General features: G+C 47.9%; 1 protein-coding gene across 3 annotated transcripts in view; it reads right to left on the bottom strand.

Moving 5' to 3' along the window:
* The window catches only part of Tns3 (tensin 3), a 233147-nt gene that overhangs the window by 191704 nt on the left and 24617 nt on the right, over positions 1–16826 (bottom strand). For 2 of the 3 annotated variants that reach the window (XM_057771343.1, XM_057771344.1), the window contains exon 1: positions 5488–5690. The exons of the other annotated variant lie outside the window; for it this stretch is intronic. In XM_057771343.1, the coding sequence (XP_057627326.1) occupies positions 5488–5565 (78 nt within the window). In that variant the 5' untranslated portion in view covers positions 5566–5690. Of the gene's footprint in view, positions 1–5487; positions 5691–16826 lie in introns of those variants that run through there. 3 annotated transcript variants of the gene reach the window in all.

Raw genomic sequence — 16826 nt, 5'->3', positions numbered from 1 at the left:
CACAGAGCAATCCTGTCTCAAACTCCCCCCCATACACACATAAAAAAAATTATCACAATGAAAACCTCCGAAATAAAGCAACAAAATGAGATAATGTACATATAAACAAACAAACAAGTGTCCAGAGCCACGCAAGACAAATAAATGTTTACTTGGCGCCCCTAATGGGGCAAAAGCACAAAAAGGATACTGGAAGAAATAATGACTAAAAAATGTGTGGAAATGCAAGGAAAACTATAAAGACATAGAGCCAAGAAACAAAAGTTGGCTTTAACTATGCCAAGGCACATGAAAACAAATTATTCAAACCCAGTAACAAGGAGAAAAATCTTAAAAACACTGGGGGGGGGGCACATCACATACAGAGGACAAACAATTAGGATTAACAAGATTTCTCACTTCCAGTTTGTTCAGCTATGTGGACAGAGAGATGGCTCAGCCCTTAGGGACACAGACTGCTCTTCCAGGACCTCAGCTGAGTTCTCAGCTTACACAACAGGCTGCTTACACCTACCTGTTACTCTAGTCCAAGATTTGATGCTCCTGGCCTCCAAGGGCACCCATACTTATGACATATAGATACACTCACATGCACACAATTTTTAAAATGAGCATAAATGTTTAGGAAAATAATAAATTTGAAAACATCTGGGTGAAGTTAGTGAAACAGTACAAAATACTGAAGAAAACCAGCCAATTTAAACTCTGCAGTCAAAGTATCTTCCAAAATTGAAAGGCTTTTACAAACTTATTAAGATATTTATTCAAAAGTTAAAAGAACTTGCCAACAACTGGCAAATACCACAGATATATTTAAAATGGTCCTCAGATAAGCCGGGCGATGGTGGCGCACGCCTTTAATCCCAGCACTCGGGAGGCAGAGGCAGGTGGATCTCTGTGAGTTCGAGACCAGCCTGGTCTACAGAGCTAGTTCCAGGACAGGCTCCAAAGCCACAGAGAAACCCTGTCTCGAAAAAACCAAAAAAAAAAAAAAAAAAGAAAGAAAAAAAAAATGGTCCTCAGATAAAAGGAAGACGGAAATAGAGACTTTATAGCAGAATAAAGAGCACCCTAACGGCAAATCATGGGTAAACATGCACTTTTTGTCCTATTAAAAACCACCAAAAGGTAACTAATCATCCAATACAAAGCAATGTGTTATAGTAGTTATGAAATGAAATCAGTCTAGTTTTCTCAACTGAAGAATGGATGATGAAGAAGAAATACACACAAAGGAATTTTATTCAGCTGCAAAAGAAAACAGATGAACCCGGAAAACATTATAATGAGTTACATATATGAGGTCCAGAAAGACAAAAGCTGCATTTTCTCTCTCATATATGGATGCTAGCTTCAAATTTTAAATCTATATGTTTAACTTGGGACTGCCAGTGAGGGAAAAAAGAAAAAGAGAAAGAAAGAAAGAAAGAAAGAAAGAAAGAAAGAAAGAAAGAAAGAAAGAAAGAAAGAAAGAAAACTAGAATTTTTCCCTGCATTGGCCTTTGACTGTCTAGACTGGGTTGCTTTTGGTACTTTCCCTCTCTAGCCTGTTTTGGGGGAACAGGCCTGGGAAACCATGTATCTTTCCGAAGCGGTCTTGGAGTCTGAGCCTCCCATGGCTCCACCTCTTGCCCAGACACTTGAGCTGCCCTCTCAGGACATTGAGGGAGCAGGGGGCTTAAATCGGGACTGTGGAAGAACATGTGTGATATGAAAATAAAAGTTCAGAACACCAAGGGTGGAAAAGTTTAAGTGGAGAAGAAGGGAGGTGGAGAAAAGGAGGTAGAAAGAAGCTAGCCAAACTATGGAATGAAGAAAGAAAACCCACATTGAAACCCACAATTTTGTGAAGTGAACTGATTTTAAACTATATTTCTTAAAGAAAGTTTAAGCATGGATAGACAATGCTGCTCCCAGAAGGCACTGGTTCTTTAATGAAAATTTCACTGTCAGGCTTTTAATACCTCCCTATGAGGTGTTGGTCAGGGATACCTTAAAGCTACCCAAAATAATACAAATAACTGTCATGGTTTAGAAGAAGACACATCAAAGAAGCTGTGTTCACAAAGGGATAGTCATGTAAAGACCTGGGAGAAGATGGCTGCCTACAAATGAAGAAGAGGCCTCAAAACAAACCAACCCATGCCCACACCATGAATGATGTCTGTGTCCTTCTCCTCAGTTGTTTCAGGAATGCATTTCTGTTAAGCCACCATGTCGGGGGCATTGTTATGCAATCCTCTTTCAGCAATCGACAGATCCAGTCAGAAAATAAACATGGATACAAATGATTTGGATGATAGTATCAAACAGTTTGACCTAACAGAAACAGAATACTTGACTTAAGAGCAACGGAGCACACATTCTTTCAAGTGCATTGGCATATTCAGCCCTATTGTGGACACAGAACAAGTCTGAACAAATCAAAATGCATTCAAGTCCCACTGAAAAAAAGAAATCTTCTTTGACCACAATGGAATCGAAGTTGGGAACACAAACAGCAAGCTCTGGAAAATTCCCAAACAGTTGTAAACAAAATAAATAACCCATGGATTAGCCTACATAATCTACAATATACTCTGTCGTGAAAAGTTGGCTTATCCCAGAAATACAAGAGTTCATACATTCAAAATATCAATCAAAAACCAGGAATCTGGAGGCTGAGGCAGCCAAATGATAGAGGCCAGACCCTGTCTCAAAAAGTAAAACTATCTAAAAAGCAATTAATAAGAAGGGAACCAGTTGGTCTTCCAAATCAATGAGAAGAACCCACTGGCAAAATCTAGCATCCTTTTCTGATAAAATCTCAAACAGGGAGAAAAAGGGGCTTCCTCGCTTGATCACATGTGGCTAGAGAAATACTACAGCAAACATCCTTAGAGGAGCCCAGGCTTCCTTTTAAGACCTGCAGCAGTGCTAATCAAGACTTCACATGGAGAGTCTAAAAGGTACAATGAGGCGAGAAAAGGAATTAAAAGGCACCCCATTTAGAAAGCTGTAAAATAGTCTTCTTCCCGGTAGCCTGAGAGCTAGAAAAATCTGATGAATCTACAAACAAAAACCTTTAGCAAAGCTGGTGGGGGGATGCAAGACCAACACATTGTTCAGTCCACGTCACCAATGAGCTCTCCCGACTAAAATTCAGAAACCTTGGCCACATCCAAGAGCATAAGAGGCCATTTCTAGATTTAGACTCTTTCAAAGGCTTCAAGTTCCTTGGCTGTGTGGACACTTCCCAGCCTACCTTTCTCCCTGTTTTTGCTAGGATGTAGACAACACGGTCACAGAAAGAGAAAGTGCCCTGAACCCAGCAGTAACTTCTGCAATTGCTCTGCCATCTACGTTAAGTTTAGCCACTCCTTCTTATGTCTGTGTCAAAATAGACATTGCCTACGTGATAGCAGACACCCTGTATCTAGAGCCCTGCAAGAGTCTGCAACATTCACACAGCAAGTCACTTACATGTAGATATCACAATCCCCACAGACCTACAGATGGAAACTGACATGCAAGACCTAGAGCCCATAGGCAACCAATGAGGGACAAGGCTCATTCCAATGCCACACTCAGACAGGTACGGGAATTCACCCTTCATCACACCCAGGCTGGCACATACCTTTTCTGCCCAATCTCGCAGCTCTTTGTTTATAATCTTCTCTCTTGTGCTAGACCCCTATACCCTAGGTGTGGGGTACCAAGCTCTTTTGCCTTTGTCCTCTGTGAACCCTGCCCAGCTGGCAGATAGCAGACCACAGTCCCTCAATTAAGACTTGTGCACTAAATGAACTGACTGTAGTCTTTGGGCCAGGGAGAGATACTGTAACATTTCATTGGTCACAAACACCTTTATTCCAAGCGAAGAGAAAGAGGTACTGTTTCCCTACCAGGCTCTTGCTCACTGGTCCACAGTTAGAAGCTGCAGAGTGGGAACAGCAGAGGCACTGTGGTGCCTGCTCAGCCATTTCAATTGCTGGCTCCCCAGGGAGTTTATTAAGATAGTGTAATAACATCTGCTCACGTGCACCCTACATAACATCTCTCTTGTGAAAGAAGACTGGATGGAGTTAGACTGCCTGCCCTTGTCTTCACCTGATCCCCTGCTTTCATTTCTCCCGGAAAAGGGGAGGAGGGTCAGCAAGGCTAGGCAGTTGGCAAAGCCAGTTCAGGAACCTAAATTGCATTTAATTGTTAGAAGCCAAACTGTGGAAGCCTAACCAATAAGGCTGCTGATTCCACAAGGACACCGGGAGAGAGCCAGGGCAATTAGCCTTGATAGTGAGGTCTCTGGAGGGTAGGGAAGCCCTGAGTTTAGCGGAAAAGCAAAACCGCGCAGGGAACCCACAGCCAGGTTCTCTCCACCAAAGGTCATCGTGGCTAAGTAGTTTCATAGTACAAGGATGTATCTGCACAATCCAAGCTATGTTTTCCCTTCAGGAAATATTCAGCCCACCACAGGAAGCAAATGTAGGTGAATTGGGGTAGCTAGCTAACATTCTAGGGCAAAAGCACTGATCAAAAACACATTCCCAGCTCAACCAAACCAAAACCCTTCTCTATCTGCAGAGCTGTCCCCAGATGTACCCACAGAAAGAAGACTCACAGGGCAAGAGAGATCCCCCACACACACATACACAAGCAACATTAGTCTCACTCTTCAGAGCAGTGGTTTTCAACTTGTGAGTCACAATAGCGTCTTTTGCATGAGGATTGTATATCAGATATCCTGCTTATCAGATATTTACGATCCATAACAGTAGCAAAATTACAGTTATGAAGGAGCAACGAAAATAATCTTATGGTTGGGAGTCACCACAACATGAGGAACTGTTATTGAAGGGTCGCAGGATTAGGAAAATTGAGAACCACTGCTTTAGAACAGGCATGCGGGCTGCTGAAGCAAAGCTGACATACGGACCTCTCACTATACAGAATCTCCCAAAAGTTTTCTGGGAAAACAATCGAAGTTGATGCTGGATTTATAAGACATACAAAAGGGGGTGGGGCCTCTACCGTGCGCCTGTTTAATTTGAAAGCCACAGAGGATGGTCCTATAATCTACAGGACGCTACAGTGTCCTCGAAGACCCGGAAACTTGCTCTAGACCTCTTCCAGGAGCGACCGGGTCATCTGCAAGAAACCTCGGCAAGAAACACGCGCGCGAAAAGAGCGAGTCTGCGCAATGGCCCGCCTCCGCTGCAGAGAAAGAGTCGCAAAGCCACCTTTTCCAGCGGTTTTGGACTCATATGGGCAAGGACTGTCCTGACTCCCACCTTGCCCCGGCCTTACCCGGACAGCAGGCTGCATCCGGTTCTCCGTCCCTAGAAACTGTCACACACTCGTGTTCACAGCCCAGCACAGTCAGACGAATGCGCAGCAGCAGGGGTACGCGCGCGCTCACAGCCCACGAGTGCATAGCCTAGGGAGCCCACCCGGGACGCCCGCGTGCGTGCCCGAGGAAGCCCTATCAGGCCGCTGCGCCACACTCACCTGGTGCGGACGCCCACGCGCCCCGGTCTCCCGCGCCAACCTCGCGGGCGGGCCCGGGGCCAACGCGCGCCACCTCATGGCTACCTCTGCGATTCGCCCCCCTTCCACGGGCAATCGCGGGGGGCACTGACGGCTCTGAGTCCTGAGTGGGCCAGGTCCGATTCGCGTGCGTCTCAGGCGGGCTCTGCAAAAGCTCCAGCCGTCAGAAGTCAGACGCCGGGAACAAAAGCCAGGCGCGAGTGGCGGGCCCCGCGCGGCCGCCCTCCATCTGACACGAATTAGCCCGCCCTCCCCCGCAGACCGCAGCCCAGAGCCGGGCACCGCTGCTCAGCCAGACGCGGGAGAAGTGGGCGAAGAAACGCCTTCCCCCGGGGGGTGGGGGGAGTGGGGGCGCCTCCCTGCCGCCATCTGACTGGAATTACCGACGCTTGGCTCGGGGTTCGGCATTACTAGGATTTCAAACCTCTAGGCGCACTGGCCCAGGGGCTTAAAGAGAATCAAAACGCAGCAGGTTCCCAGGGCTTTTGGCATTTTAAAATCTTGACTGTTCTCCAGTCCACCCTGCGTCTGCGCTGGGAAGTATCAACCCGTAATCTACACGGCCCAGCTAGAGTGCATTTGGAGTAGGAAGAGGGAAAACACTAAGGTAGAGAGAGCTTCTTACCAATTTGCTTCTGAAGCTTTAAAATAAACCGGGCGGGTGGGGGGGGGGGTGACCTTACTGGAAAAGGTTGGTGGCTGTGAGGGTTCGGGCAAAGCCCAAAGTAAGTAACTGTCCACTTTGCACACCTGGGGGTGGGTGTCCATTCCCCATTCTCAGTACCACCCGCTGCTGGACAATTCGGAGAAATCTCTTCTCAACCTTTCCACTCACGGTCTGGTGTGTCTTAGAAAAAAAATAAAAACCAAGAGTGGGGGCTGGATGAAGGCACTGGGATGGAAGAGGGCAAGCCAGGAGCCCAGAATGAGTGAGGGTCCCTTTTAAAAGCCAAGAGGGTACACTCCTAACAAGGAGCAGCCTCTCTCCTACCCCAGGCCTGCGGACCTGCGTGGGACTGTATCCTTAAAAGCAATCTCTACAGCAGCAGAGTGTAGCTTCAGACAACGCTAGTCTAACTTCTCAGACTACAGAACGACTGCTTTGAAGATGGATGGGTTCAAGTTGAAGCAATTGCTCGGGTCTCTTCGTTGCAGCAGAGGAGACCCCTGCAATGGAGTCCCGGGAAACTCAGCATGTAGCTCTAAACCTGAGGCCCTAGTGGCCCTGGCGCCAGGCCCAGTCCATGTGGCGTTCTAATAGCCTGCAGTGTCCCAGAGCCCAGGCTCTGTGGATCTCACACTCTGAGTCCATGTGCCCAAATGCCTTAGCTGGGAGGGCAGTCTGGGTGGGCTGCAAGGGCCTTTATGGTTACCACATGTGCAAATTCCAGCCATCAATTCAACCTCTCAGGTCCTGGCACTAAATATCCATCTTCCTGTTTCTGCAGTGGGGCAGCAATGGCTGCTCTTTAAGTCTCAACTACAAAAATAATAGAAAGAAAACCAGAATTTGCCTAAGCTAACCATGCCATCCAGAACGCCAATTCTTCATGCAGTTATCACCAGGTAGATGTGCACGTGTTCTCTTCCCCGCCCCCTCAACTGAGATCTTTACCCACTTCCTCTGTGCTCATCTTTCACTGTCTCGGTATCCCTTCGTCATTCCTGTTTCCCTGTAGCCACTAATTTAAGCCTTGGTTTTCGCAAGCCTCTCCGTCATAGTCCTGCATGCACTGTCTCTATCCTCCGCTGCCTGGGGATCCCTGACAGTAGCATTGCATTCCCTCTGGATTCCCCACATCAAACCCAAGATGGCAGGAAGCAATGATTCTCCTGTCTATCAGGAAATGTTGGCTGCATCAGCCCCAAGCCTTACTGAGGTGCTGACAGAGCCAGCAGAAGGAACCTGAAGACGCGGTGTCCTAATGTAACAAGCTCTGAGGGAGAGTGTGGGTTCTACACACTCTGGGGTCCACTCAGAGCTACCATTAAGAGGCAAGCACTGCCAAATGTGGACGCTCGTGTCTGTGATCCCAGCATTAGGAAGGCTGAGGCATCGCTCAGACCTGCCACACAGGGAGGCAAACATCAGAAGGTGCCCCTTTATTATAGGCATACCTGAATCTGCCGGAAGTTATTTAAAAGAACACGCCATTCAGAAAACGCCTACTCTTTATTACCAGTTATAAACTACGTGAATGTGATACACCTTCTAGCTCCTGACAGCAAACTGGTTTGTCTCCATCCTGGGGAGAATCAGCAATTACAGCCAAAGACTCTGGGCCAAGGTCCAGCCAGAGTCTTGAAACCAGGGGACTTGCCCACAGTCCCTCATCAGACTGCACCTCTCCCATACGTTCCCGGGCCTCCCTATTCCCCAGCCTCCCTATCGACCCTCAGCCAGGCTCCCAGCTGGGCTCCACACTCCAGGTTCCTTCCACTCGGAGCCATGGTGCTCTCTTCTGACTTCTGGGCCTTTTTTATTTTCTCTTTTCTGATAGCAACTGCTTTCTCTGGGCTCAGCTGAAGATCCACCTTCCACCTGGTCCCCATCCCCGGTGGTTAAACACCTCCGTTCTAGAGCAGAATTCACGGCAGAGGAAACCACTCCTCATTTGGCCATCCGGATCCTGCAGCAGCACCCTGCAGGCCCATGCCACACAGGCACGGTGTAGTGTAGACACAGATAAGAAAAGGTCCTTCTTTGTTCTGCTCCCTGGCCACTCACATAGGTGGCGTCACACCCTTAGCCACCCAGTTCCACCTCTTAAGCAAGCTGTGGACAGATAGAACCATGGGGCCTGGGACATCCAGAAGCCATGGTAGGCAGCCAGCTCTTGTGATGGCTGTTTCCATCCAACGCCTGAGTGGCAGGCTCTGGCATCCCCACTCTGCAGACAGTGGCAAGAGACAACTTTCTCCCCAGCCTCCTGCTTCCTTTCTGCTTTGCCCCACTCCTTAGTGCTTCCCACTGCCCAGACTGGTCTCCCCTTGGCTTCTGGCTGCACTTGGTCCCCAGGAAGAAAATGACATTCTTTTTGCATGGGGCAGGGGAGGCTAGTGGACTGAGATTTGGATGGGGGGGGGCATTTTCCAGGCAAAGGAGGAAGTGAGAATGTGTTTGAGTGAGTAGGCCAGACATGGTGGCTAATGCCCAGCTAATGTTCAAGGGAGACAGGATGCAGGAAAGAGGTTGAGGGACTGAGCAAGATAGCAAGAAGCAGTGACAGGAGAAAGATCCCAACTGGGCCAGACTGGACCCCTGGTCATGTGGAGGTAGGGGCTCTATGAAGATAACCTGGACAAACAGTCTGGAATGTATGCAGGGGTGATTGTATGTTGGGGAGAGTAGCGGCAGAGTTCCCTCTCCCAACCCCCTGCCTGGAAAAGCTTTGAAATGTGAACAGGATGACCAGGAAGAGATGTGACAGGAGACTGGATACCTGCAAGAGATTGAAGCCTGGAGCCTCCTGCCTCAGAGGAGTAGGGAGAACATTCTACAGGAGGCAGGCACACTGGGGCAGAAGTGAATCTCATCTCTTGACATAGGTACACTTAAAAGTGAGAATAAGACAGACAGCCACCCTCAGCTCTGTCCACAGAGGTCAAGGTTAGAGATACAGAGCCTGTGGCAAGATTGCACCCACAGGAATGACAGAAGAGCACACCACAAGGACAATGGAGACAGCCTGGAGCCTATAGCCTAACCCTCAGAGGATGGCAATGGCAAAATAGTGAAAATATTGCATCACAAACCTTAGGCAATAGAGTCCTTGAATCCCCATTTTTACAAACAAATAACATAGTTAGAATCTACATGGGGTCAGCACCTCCCACCTGGTAAGACAGGGAAGGTGTGGCATTCCCCTCTGTATGCTGTGAATACCATTGGTTAATAAAGAAACTACCTTGACCAGTTGATAGAGCAGAACGTAGGTAGGCAGGAAAAACTAGACTGAATGCTGGGAGAAAGGAGGCAGAGTCAGAGACAAGCCAGAGACGGACGTTGGAACTTTGGATGCTGGAACTTTAGCCTGTAAGCCACAGCCACAAGGCAATATACAGATTAATAGAAATGGCTTAAATTAAGATGTAAGAATTAGCCAATAAGAAGCTAGAGCTAATGGGCCAAGCAGTGTTTTAAATAGCATAGTCTCTGTGTGATTATTTCGAGGCTGAGCAGCAGGGAAAACCAATAAGCGGTCTTCTTCAACAGGAAGGATAGGCAGAAATATAGGAGATGCTCCTGGAGAAGATGGGGCAGGACTATACAGGGTTTGTAAGGCAGGGTTGAGACCAGCTTCCACTCATCTTGTAGGGGCTACTGTGGGGTCACAGGCAGAGGCACATCCTCTAGCACTGATCTCGTTGGAGCATAGAGAGCTCCACAGTACCTTCCTTATAAAAGGAAAAGGGTAAGTCTATGATTGTGAAGGTGGTAGACTCCCATGTTAATCAGGAGGTCAAGATAACAGTGACCTTGGACCGGGCAAGCCTTTGCCAGTGCTAACAGGAAGCCACTGGCAGCTCTTACCTGCAGAAATCTCTAAACCTGGCTTTCTCGTTCCCAGAAACATCTTGGGGACAAGGAGCGCACATCAGAGAGCAATAGAACAAACTAAAGATGTTGCATTTAAGGTGTTTGACCCAAAGTACATGGTAGAAAAACAGTTGTTACCGCTAAGATGGACATAGGACAGCAGCCTGCGTGTCTTCACCCCTAACAATGCTTTAACCTCTAAGGGACACTGTGTCTCATAAAATCTGCCTTGGCATGCACCGCATCTGCGAAGAATCCTGGAGCCTCTGACCTCAAGGGGCAGGCCTTAGTCTACCAGTTCACCAACACATCTTCACTGGCCACAGAGTTCAAGACATCGGTCAGGACAACAGCTTAGGGCCAACTGTCAGTCTATCAGCCACATCTGGAGAATTCTTTGTCAACAACAGATGGTGACTTCTGACTTGGTAGCAGGGTGTTCCACCAGCGCCGAGGAAACATGCTCCACTTCCCCTGTTCTCTCCCATCACATACTTCCTTCCCCTGGACTTCAGAAGTAAAGAAAGACTGCTTTTCCTGCAGATCTCATCCCTACTGTGAGCTCCAGCTCTTTGGTATGAAACGTTCTAAGCACAGGAGTTTTGTTCCCAAGCCACCCTCCTATGGCTTTCTGACCCCGAGGCCTAGACCAAGCAGGCTATCTACCCAAATGCTGTGTCACCCTCCCAGGGGAGGAATTAACTCTAACAAAGGAGTGGTGGGATTGAAAAGCAATTATTCAGTTATTAAATATAATAAATGCATGACAAATGTTCTGTGTGTTTATTGAGCCAACCAAGTAGAAGAGAACCTCTGTCCCTCAGTCACCTGCCTGGGGTGACAGACTTACAATCCCACAGAGCCAGGATACACACAGCCACTGCAGAGGGAGGAAGAAGATACATGGAAATACTCTAACACAATATAATATAAAAATGCTAGTTTGATAATGCTGGAGGATGATGGCCCAAACATATCAAAACTTTGTTTTCAACAATGAGGCCATTATGTTTCTACAAGAGCAGAAAACCATCACACTAAAAACACTGAAATGTAGCTAAGAGTCTGGAATTTGTGCTGTTCCAAGCAGCGTGTGTTAACTGGCAGTGTACTACAATGTGTGCATGCTGTGTTCAGACCCAAGGCTGCAGAGAAGCTGCAGGACCCAAGCAAGGGCTGCAGGACCCAAGCAAATGCTGCAGGACTCTAGCAAGTGCTGCAGGACTCTAGCAAGTGCTGCAGGACCCAAGCAAGGGCTGCAGGATCCAAGCAAGGGCTGCAGGAAACACTTCAAACTCCTTGCACATCAGCTTGGGTTCATTTGGACATCGTGCATTCAAAAGCATTTTACTGCTGCCAAATGCTCTCGTGTGCCCCACACTGAGTTAGAGAACTCCTTGTAGAATCATGACCCATCATTGTGTTCTAAACTGGACATGGCACACCTTTAATTTTAGCACTTAAGAGGCAGAAACAGGACTATTTCTTGTGAAGACCAACCAAGACTTCACAGGGAATTCCATTCGAGTCAGGGTCACTTAGTGAGACCTTGTTTCAAAAGATGAGGAAGGGGAAGCGGAGGGAGGAAGAGACTACTGCCACCCAGGTTCAATGTCCAGTACTTACATGGTGGCTCACAACCATCAGGAGCACCAACCTATAGACACCAGCACACATATGGTGCACATACATGCACACACACACACACATATAATAAAATACATTTAAAAAGAACTAATAAGAATTTTAAAGCAATAAAAATAGTGTCTCCAGGAAGATTAATAACTTGATCTGACGCAGATTCTGGCCAGCTACTGGAGTGATTAAATCACTTTAAGGGCACACTGACAAATGAATAGATAAGGGTGATGTGGTATAAATACCCAATGGGTTACTACTCAGTTGTAAAGAGGGTAAAATCCTGCCATTTTCAACAACCTAAGTTGAACATTGGTTATTGAAATAAGCCACGCACAGAAAGCCAAGCACCACAAGAGCTTACTTTTATGTCTACTATGAAAAAACAATCTGACAGAACTGAGAGGAGAGAGGTGGTTAGCACCATCTGGACAGGGGCAGGAGGGGGCCCGGGAGTTGGCGGACCAAGGGTACAAAGTTTGTGAGACGCAAGTAAGTTCTGAGTTTCTATTGCACTGAAGGCTATAGTGGCATTTCATTTGTATTTTAATAAATACAACTTGCCTGATGATCAGAAAAGTAAACCAGCCACACTGGCCTGCTTTACAGTCCAGGCAGCAATAATATACACCTTAAATCCCAGTAGCCACACTAGCTTGTTATAGAAACCAGGCAGTAGTGGTGCACGCCTTTAATCCCAACCCTAGAGAAGAATATAAATCAGGAGGAGACAGCTCATAGAGTCTTATTCTGAGATTCTTGGAGGCAAGATCACCATTCCGGACTGAAGTGGAGGTAAGAGCCAGTGGCTGGCTATTTTTTTTTTTTTTTTTGACCTTCAGGTTGAACCCCAATATCTGTCTCTGGGTTTTTGTTTGTTGTTTTGTTTTTTGTTTTATTTTTTTTAATTGTTCTTCAGAAGGCTGATATAGTTGAGAATACAGGGTTTCTCTGTATAGCCCTGGCTCTCCTGGAACTCACTATGTAGACCAGGCTAGCTTCAAACTCAGAGATTCACCTGCCTCTGCCTCCCCAGTGCTGGGATTAAAGGCATGTACCACCACCTCCTGGAAGCAAAATAGATTTCAATGCTCTCACCACAAAGAAAGAATGAGCATTTAAGATGATGATATGCTGATTACCCCACTTTTATCAGTATGTAATGCACGTCCATATCAAACACCGAGCTTGAGCTGACTCACACACTGCTGTGTTCTATGAATATCTACTGTATTTGAGTTTAAAAATTAAAGTTAGCAATCAACCGTAATTTCAGGAACACCTGTAGCTCACCCAGGCAGTCAAAGAACCTAAGCCTGGTTTCTACCCAGTCTCCCATCCGCCACAGAGCGCGGCCAGTACAGCTGGGACAGTTCCTCCAACATAGAGATCAGGCCCAGTTCCTTTCCAGAAACCACAGGGAAGCCCAGGGACTGGCCCTAATTCATTCACACCTCCTCAGCTCTACAGACTAGAACAAACCCATCTTCCCCTATTGAGGCCAGCACACAACAGCAAAGGCCCATCTGGATCCTGGACAGAAAACATCATCAGAGGGGCCACCCTGGGTCACGGCAGGCCACACTCACCCTTGGAACTTCCCTGACGGGATGGATGGAAACATCCCCAAACGAACCAGCTCTACCCCAATCATTCACACCACAAATCCTGGGACAAACTCCAGATGCCAGTATGTCTTCAAAATCTCCCAGTGGGGGCTCTCAGCTATAGCCGAGTTGACAGGCTAGAAGCAATGATCTTGGAAACAGAAGCCCAGAGTCTGGGTCGTTCCCACAGCAGACATGCCTAAAAAGAGGTGAGCAGCAAGCACATACTGCAATGGCCAGAATGCCCTGGAAGACTCCAACCAGGCTAGCTGTGCAAAGGTGGGTTTAATATTAACTTCTCTCTGAGTCACTGTTACTTCCCTTGTTACTGTAGCTGACAGACCTCAAAGACTTCTCGTGAATGTTAATGAAGTGGTCATGGAGGGGCTTTGTTCAGTATCTGGCAATCACCCCTCCCCAACCCTTTCCATTTTCATCAACACAACAAGTTTCGGCTACTTATTATCAAAGTCTTCAAAGGTAAGTTTGCTGTTTCTGTGGCTGTGAGTCAGCATTTTCCTTTCCATGCTGGTCACAGATAGCTCAGGGAATCGACCACACTCCCGGCAGTTCCTTCCCCTTCCGTGGCAAGGTTTGGATCTGAAGAATTCATCCTCAGGTCTGGTACAGCACTGCTGCAGGAGCCCAACACATATGACCACCCCAAAGCATGTACTACCACACAAGGGGCACCCCCCACTCTCCACCCCTCCACCCCAAACCCTGCACAACCACTCAGCAAAGGCTGGAAAGCCTTCCAAAGAGTAGACACCAAAGGTGTCAGCTCTCAACTTCCTAAAGACTTTGAGCAGTTGCTTTTCATTTTAAAAGGTCACTGAAGAATAATGACTTATAGCACAGGACCGGCAATTTTCCCAGCCCTCCTTTATTTAAAAGAAAAAAGTTTCTAGCCATCACTGTCTTCACATTGGGGGGTGAGGGGAGCTGCTGGCTAGGGCATGACACCTTTACTGTTGCCCAATATCTATGCCCAAGTTCATAAGCACACCAGCCTGCAGGGGTAGGGTGGGTGTTTGCTCTGTGTTCCTCAGCCCACACCCCATGGGGCTGTGCTTGGCAAATGCTTCCTTATACAAGGAGTAAGTGTGTAAATCAACAAAGACAGCCACTGGGTTTAAGGTGACTGTCACTTGGGGGCCACACCCCTCGGTTACACCCTGGGTTAGGCCTTTGGAATGCAAGGCCTCCTATCAGCTGCCCTTTGAATTTCTGATTAGCTGCGTGAGGACCATTTCTCCATTCATGCCTGCGGGAGTTTACTAAGGAGTGGGAGGGGCAGAGACACCTTAAGCCTAAAGGGATAAGGAGAATCCATCCTCTGGAAAATAAAAAGAGGAAAAGAAAAGAGCCCTGGTGAGAAGGGTGCCCAGAGGCTGAGAGAAAGGAGAAGGGAAGGAGTGCAGAAGGAAGAATTTAGGGGAACCACGGCACCCAGCACTCGGAAATGACTTTAGCTAGGAACTGAAAGGGAAGGCGCCTGGAGAGAGAAACCCAGGGCAACATCTCCGCTCATTAGAGCAGTAGACATCAGGGATGAAGAAGGGCAAGCGTGATACTGCTCAAAGTGCAGACAGCCCAGGAAGTCAGGACACCGGAAGACTCTCCTCCTAGGTTGTCCTTGTCATGACCCTGGATCACACTTGACTTCCACCAGCCATCTGCTGTTTGAGAATGAAAGGTGAAGGCCAGAGGGGCAGCAAGTCGAGGTTGCCACTTCCGGTTCTACCTTGCCCTTGCCGAGTCTTGCCCATTGTACAGCTGGGACACCAACACACACAACTCAAATTCTAGTCCAGAAGGGCAGCACGGGCCACTCAGGGCCTCCACCACACTGCAGAACCCAGACTCCAATCGTATGCTGCTGGCCCAGCGCGTTCTAATGCCATCTCTTTTCTCCCTCCCTGCCCTCTGCAATAAAACCTGCTAGAGAGCTTAACGCCCCTCTAAATCAACCGCACGCGGACCCTCCCAGATCAACTCTGCTTTACAACTCCGCTTTCCTCCCAAGACACCTGTAGAGGGTAACCCCGTTTTTCTCTCAAAGCAGGATGCTCCACCTCATCCCACTGAGCCATCCAAATGCTAGGCTTCATGCTGCAGAGACATTCAGATGCCACCTCTCCACAGGTTCTTAGTCTTAAGAAGGAATACCCAAGTCCTCCTTGCTCACCTCAATTGCCCCTCCCCACCTTACTCCAAGTTTCCAGCAACAAGGGCTTACGCGATATAAACTGGTCTCCAAGATGGTATGTCTTATCTCAATGCCTTGCCCTTGCAAAACAGAGGGGGGTTTTGTCCTATAGATGGTCCACTGTGGGCATCCTCCAAAACTACCACCCTGCAGCCACTGACTCGTCAGCCGACAGCCCTTCTCCCCACAGTACTGACGGGAAGACTCCAACATCAACTCTTTCCTCTGAGAGCTTCTCCCACTCCTCTGACTTCTTTACCATGCTACCATCAGCCTGAAGGCTTGCCCTTTCTCCAGTGCATACAACCTAACCCTGCAGAATAAATTCAAAGTGAAGCTAGACTCTTCACCTCCTCTCCTGCCACACAGTCCACCAATAAACTAACCTCTGCATCCAAAGTCAGCCAGCTGGAGCTTCTTCTGGGCCTGATTTCTGAAGGAGACCCAAATCAGCAAAACCCCTCCCACATCTCATCAGTTTGCTTAAAAAGCCATAGGCCCCTTGGGCTAACTTAATCTATTCCCTACCTCCCAGACTAGTAGTCCTCCAGACGTTTGTGAGCTCTGCTAGGTGCACTAGCTCTCCTACCAACCCAATTTTCTTCCCTCTTCTTTCAAATGTCTGCTAAAATGTGCCTCTTCCAGGATGCCCTACAGAAAACAGTCCCTACCAGTGGGTACTTTCTTTCCTGTCTTTGTTTTGTTTTGGTGTCCTTATCACTGCAGGGATGCAGGAAAGTCATCTTCAAGAGGCCAGAGACTCCATCCACTAGGACAGAATTAGGATGTGCCCAGTGAAGGAATGAATGAATGAATGAATGAATGAATGAATGAATGGTACTACTCATGGGTCCAACACAGAGAGCCCTTACTGCCCATTCACGTTTCTTCATGTGCTGGTCAGACCACCACCTGCGGTCTCAGCTCCACCAGGGCCCTCTTGTCCCTGTTCATCCCCACACCCCAGCCCAAGGCTGGACAATGAGAACGGCAGTCTGACCTGTTTGCTAAATGGACCAAAGAAGGGGGTAGGGAAATGTGAACAGAGACCTCACTATGTGTCTGTGCCAGAAATGACTACAGTACTCACAGCTGCAGACAGAGCGAGCTTACGGAACTGCAGTCAGTGCCTGCTGCACAAGTCAAATATGGAGACAAGAGGGTGGGCAGTCAGGCCATAGAGAGTCTCTGTCCCGTGATAAGGCAGTGTGGACCCTGAGGAGACAGAGGTTCAGTCACACATTCGCGGCAGAAGCTCTCAGCCTATGGGGTCACCACATCTACAACTAAGCAGTCAGTAAAA

The sequence above is a fragment of the Chionomys nivalis genome, chromosome 6 (assembly GCF_950005125.1).
Source record: "Chionomys nivalis chromosome 6, mChiNiv1.1, whole genome shotgun sequence".
Lineage (NCBI taxonomy): Eukaryota > Metazoa > Chordata > Mammalia > Rodentia > Cricetidae > Chionomys > Chionomys nivalis.
The sequence above is the reverse complement of the archived record's forward strand: the minus strand, read 5'-3'. Positions and strand labels throughout refer to the sequence as shown.